Here is a 6,000-nt window from a genome sequence, read left to right on the forward strand (position 1 = left end):
GGACTTTATAAAAATAGCCCTCCACTTCAGGATGAAACACTATTTTATGCATCAGTCAATAACCGTGTTCGTAGTTAATACTAGCAGCTGTCTTAGTAGCGGGATCAATAGTAGCATCAGTATAATGGTCATGGAAGTAATAACAGCAATATGGCCAATATTCCTAATGTCATAATAATAAAAGTGGTAACAGTAGCAACAGCAATGAGAGCATAATTGCTGTAGAGTGGTTATTGCTGTTAAACAGCATGGTTATGAGCTGCGGCGGTGGTTATCTCGCCTATGTTCAGTGAGACGGCACTAACAGCGTAAGATCTGGAGTGGGGGAGTGCGGCGCTGGTTGGAGCCTGACTCATTCTGTCGGAGCAGAGCACTTTTTAAATCGTGTCTTGGAGGCACTTGTCCTCAATTCCGGCAGATGTAAACGCTGCCATAATTCCGCAGATAAACGTGAGCTCAACGCACTCGGTTTATCGTCTCGCAGATTAGCGCCAGAGATTAGCCTTTGTTGAACACCGCCTCCCTAACTCACGGGCATAAACAAAGACTCACTTCCTGAAGGACACGGGAGAAACATGCCAAAACACACACATAACATACACACTCTCTCTCCGTCTCTCTTTCACACACACACAAATGCATACACATAGTAGAAACTGAGCTTCTAATGATGTGTAGTCTTTCTCACTAATCTACAGGAACATGTGACTCCGCTACAGCTGGAGACATCATCAGATTTCACTCTCATCTGTCAGCTCTCTACTGTGAAATCAAATGAAGCCTTCCCCAGCTATAAATTGGAAGCGCAGAGCGCCGGCTGCCTTTCACTTAGTCTAGCGAAGAGCCCGCACAGTGATTGGCCCTAGAGACGGCATTTCAGCCGACAACCTATTACGGCTCGTAGCCTTTTTAAATGTGACAGCACAGCACCCCTTCTCACACCCATACACACCCACTTAAAGCTCGCCGCATCATCCGGTCTCAATTTCCTTCGGTCAGATCCTGCTCTCAAAAGCGCCGTGGCGAGATCCACTCAAAGTCCCCTGCAGGACTCCATATAACCCCCCCCCCCCCCCCCCCCCCTCCTCTGTCCACAAGTCATTCCCCTTCCTCGCCTCGCAGGTCCCTATGTGTGACACTGCAGTCTGACACATGCAGAGAGTGTGAAGATATTTCTCATGACTGCATACAAGTACTTTCAAATGTGATGCTCTACCTGTTCCAAGTATACTGTACTGTAGGTATGCACTATAGGCAAATGAATACAACACATGCCAACAGAATCATTCAGTACACATGTTGCAGTATTACAATGGATCACACGCTTTTTTTAATCATTTATTTTTAAATGATTGTATGTACCTAGCATACAAACACAAACAAACAAGCTGAAATAAAAGCATTTTAAAAGACTTTTAAAGATCCAGTGTCCAAGGTAATAACATATATATAAGGTGTGTATAAATATCTGTTGGTCGTCTTGTTGCTCTGGGCAATGTTTGTTTTCGGCCTTTTTTTGGAAAGTTTATTTTCAGACATGTTAGTGCTGCCACACACTGCATTAGTTGCAAAGGCATTTTGGGACACTTGACTTTGTGACCAAAGTCACCTCGTCTAAATGACTGTCCCGCTGGAAATTCAAGCATTTTCGTTCAGATGCATTACCATGCAGCGCACATCCAAGTAGATGTTTGTTTTTGCGGCAACCACAGTGGCGTCGTCTCGGGCTGCCTTTCCAGAACAAGGCATGGTGATCACGGCTGCATTTTAGCCGTTTTTCAATCATTGCATCACGAGCAAACAACAGCCATTTCGCCTAAAATGTACATAAACAGTACAAAAAATAGGCTTTGTGTTAACAGCAGTAGCAGCATCACCACAGATCATGTTTGGCAGCAGGTTTCCTTAAACATCCTGATAGCAGTCAAATCTGACACGGCTGCTCAGCGTCAGATTATCCAAGACATATCTTGTGTGTGTGTGTGTATGAGCAATATGCAGAGAGGAAGTTGGATGTAGAGTGAGAGAGCGAGAAAGAGATGGAAAGAAAAAAAAGAGAAGGAGAGAGAAAGAGCGAGCCAGAGAGGGGGTGAGGATTGCGCTTGCAGAGCTCGGAGCTGAGATAATTAGGACTTGGGGGCTGGGGGAGACGGTGCCTTGATCATGCCGGACCCCCCCCCCCCCCCCCACCCCTCCGAGGTGATTTATCACAGAAGAACAACACTGCAGAAATGAAGCCCGCCAGGGAGATGGGCTTTGTGCAGGACAGTGGAGCGTGGGCTAGTGGTGGTGGGAGGTAAATGACAGAGGGTAGGGGAGGTTTGGTGAGAGGGGTTAAGGGCTTTAGTCTGCTTGCTTGGTGAATACAAGGCCCTCCCTCGCAGTAGGTGCTCTCTGTGAGTCTGTATGCTGTGAGCGTCTCCACTGTCAGCCTGGGCCGCTCGCGTTCTTTATGCCATGTTGTTGCATGGGTCATTTTCAGACAGGATTTATCGGGTTTATTTCCGCAGGCTGCAAGCGAGAGAATTTAGGGAGAGTGATTTATTTATTTATTTATATAGCCGAGCAGAAGGAGCACAGTATCTCACGTGTGCTTGTCTTCACGACGGGTGTTCTTTGTTGTAGACATTCTCTGTGCCAATTTTTTGGCTAAAGATGTTCTCTACCCCGTGGTTGAGTTAGCGGTGGCAATGTACTGTGTGGGCTAGGCTTAAGAACTTCCACTGAACACTTCATGTTCAAAGTTCCCTCAGACAGACAAGTGTAAGCTGTACAGGTCTTATCAGATGTCAGTGCACAAGGGAAACTAAGACTAATTTGTGCTTGATGCCCCCAAGGTACGTCTATTGGGGTTTTCACTGTAGTAAACGTCAGAGGATCAACGGCACACTCAGCTGTCTACGTTTCGGGCGGACTATTCTCTCTCTCCCAGCTGGCGTTTCCCTTGTCATATTTCATAAGCTGGTCTCCACAGAACATCTGTGTTAAACTTTGTGTTTAATGCTCTCTGTCTAACACTTGGCTGCTCGGGCCTCTTTGTCAGACATGACTTCAGATATCGCCTGTTAAAAAAAAAACGCCAGGGCTCTATTTTTGTGTGTGTGTGACACTGTGTGTGTCAGATGTGCACAGAGCTGTTTGTTGTCGCGCGTGTGTAAAACGCTTGTGTTGAGCGCTCCCAGTGTCAGGCATGACTGGAGGATCTCGCTCCATCAGCTTTGGCTGCGTGGCGTTTTTTTCCTCTCCTGCTTCTGCAGGCAGGCAGGCAGGAGCGTGAGAGTCTATCAGCTCAGAGAGGTGTTCTCCACCCACACACTCTCAACTAGTGACGCTGCGCTCTACTGAACTGGATGTATCTATAGAGCACATCTGTCTACAGGGCTCTCAATTGGTATGCCTACTTCTGTGTGTGTGTGTGTGCGCGTGTGTGAGCATGACTGTGTGGGCGTGTGTTTGTGTGTGTCTACATTTGTGTGAATTTGTATGTGTGTCAGAGTGAGCAAGGATGTGTGGGTGTGTGAATTTGTGTGTATATACTGTCTATATATCTGTGTGTGTCTGAGGGAGCGAGAGTGTGTGTGTGTGTTCGTCTCATAATCTGTTATTCAAATGTTTTTGTTCCTCTCTTAGCACTCATTGTTGTGCGGCAGCAGCGGCAGTGCTGTTCCTGCTACGCGGCTGCCCTCTCCACCTCTCAGCAGAGGCAGTTATCTTCAGCCCTCATCTCCTCACCAGCATCATCATCATCATCACCACCACCATCATCATCATCATCATCACCACCATCAACATCCTCCTCCTCCTCACAGCCAGAAGTAGGCCACTGCTTCATCAGCAGCAGTCATTCTGCAGCCACTCAGAGTTGCTGACAAACTTTAAGAGCACGAGCACCAGATATCCACCCTGCGTGGCAGATCACACACTCTGGACAATTATTTATTCATGGCATATTAGCTCAAGACGTTCTCTTTCACGGGGTGGCAGCGACGGGATTGGTGGAGGTAGGGTGGTGTTGGATGTGAGGGTGTGCGTGGGCGACTGCTGAACGGAAAATGTCAACATAAGCACTGACGTAGCAACTTCCTATCTTTTCCCAGACTCTAACCACCTCTTCTTTCTTCTGTTTCTTTCACCCTCTCTCCACCTCTCTTTTCATGTCCTCTCCCTCCCTCTGTGTTTGTCCTCCCCCCTTCTCTTCCTCCTCCTCCTCCTCTCCATCTCTCCTCGCTAGCGTGGAGCACGACTTCCGTCTGCAGGAGGGCCAGGTGACGCGTGCCTGGAAGGTCCCCGAGCCGCAGGAGTCCGAGCAGGGCTCCCCCCAGACGGTGCTGCAGTCGCCCCCGGGCCGCAACCAGGACTCCCCGCAGTCCGTCAAGAAGAGCCGCAAGAAGTGCTTCTGGTTCCTCTGAGGAGGAGGAGGCGCCGGTGTCCCCCATGCGGGAGAAGGGCGCAGAGGTCCCGCGATAACCGCTGAGAGACAACGGGACGGAGGGGAAGGGGAACACTGAGGATGGACAGATGGGGATGCAGGGACAATGACAAAAAGGAGAGACGAGGGGGGAGAGAGAGAGAAAGGAATGGAGGATGAGGGAAGGGAGAGGGGGGAGGTGAAGAGGGATTTATCGTCATCACTTTTTGGAACTATGAGGGTCAGAACACCAGCTTTTATACTTCGAAATAAAAACTAAAAAGAGAGAAAAAGAAATTCATCTCTTTGAGAGACAAAAAGGACTATTATTACACTTCCTTAAAGCTTTTAAAATGATCTCTTGAATTTCACTATCATGCCGTGCTGCCCCGATCCATTGCAGGCAAGCATTATGTGAAGTCAGATAATAAAAATGTGTACATAACAGAGAGTTCTACAAGTTTGTGAATGCTATATTTCAGAGGAAAAAAAGTACATTTACGGCTCTATAAAATATTTTACTACACAAATAATCTGTGTTGAAGTTTCTGTCTCTCAACAAAAATGTCCTTAAAAGATTATGCTAATATAGATACTCAATATCAATATAGCTTAAAAAGCTTTGACAAGCTCATTGAAACAGATTAGAACACATTTATCTCATATTACCATTAAAAATTTCAAGGACATGGATTGGTCCTTCAGTCTGCCAAATCTGTGAACACACTTCAGTGGGCTTCATGGTGCAGGGTGAGGTGAGAGAAGTTTGGCAAGGAGCTTTGTTTGTGGCAGGGGACAGCTTATTTAGTGGTGTGTTACGGCTTCAAAGAGCAAACTAAATCTCTTTTGACACAAAGTTAATGTTTGGTGAAGGTCAATCACTTACAAAGCAGTGTCCTACAGTGTAGCAAACACTAACATAGGATTTAGGTCTGTTTTTTGCCCTTTTAACACTGGCTACGCTTTGCTTGACTAGTGATGAACACTGTGATACCCAACATTGAGATTACAGTGCTGAAAACATGTTTTACATTTGGTCATTTCTTTCATAACAAGCCAGTTAAGGTTAAGCTGAATTTCTTACTTTCTTACTCATTCATGAGGTAAAGTTATTTCCACAATGTGCCATGCTAGCCAGCAAGCAATCTCTGCCTTTCTACTTTGCATTTCGGTCATGCTATTTTATGATGATTAGGTAGTCTGGCATCATTGACCACTTGGTTACCATCTCAGGCTGAAGTAATCAAGACACGCAAGTGTTTTTTTCTAGTGGAGGAACTGATAAAAGACATAGCTGATATGAATATCTCCTTAATTGTAATTGGTAGCTCAGCAGATCTGAAATCAGCAGCTCCCAAAAATGCTTCTACTCAGCTGAAATGCATAAAATAAGACCTGAATAGAAAAGATAACTCTCTACTGTAATTACTTATGCGGCATATACTGTTCTGTTTTGAACAGTCAATAAAACTCAAAGGAATATAACAAACAGACAGAAGCAGGTTGAGAAAATAACTTTTCAGAGGTTTTAAAAAAAAAATTCTTTGCTTTGCATATTACATAAACACTGCAACCTATTTTCTCTCAGTTAA

The 6,000-nt window shown here is 45.8% G+C and overlaps 1 protein-coding gene across 1 annotated transcript in view; it reads left to right on the forward strand.

The window, feature by feature from the left end:
- LOC121679617 (proteoglycan 4) overlaps window positions 1–4,913 on the forward strand; it is a 64,022-nt gene extending 59,109 nt beyond the window's left edge. The window contains exon 4 of the mRNA XM_042058516.1: window positions 4,232–4,913. Coding sequence (XP_041914450.1) covers window positions 4,232–4,409 — 178 coding nt within the window. The 3' untranslated portion in view covers window positions 4,410–4,913. The remainder of the gene's footprint in view (window positions 1–4,231) is intronic.
- Window positions 4,914–6,000: the final 1,087 nt, after the last annotated feature.

Source organism: Alosa sapidissima, chromosome 13, assembly GCF_018492685.1.
Source record: "Alosa sapidissima isolate fAloSap1 chromosome 13, fAloSap1.pri, whole genome shotgun sequence".
Taxonomy (NCBI): Eukaryota; Metazoa; Chordata; class Actinopteri; order Clupeiformes; family Clupeidae; genus Alosa; species Alosa sapidissima.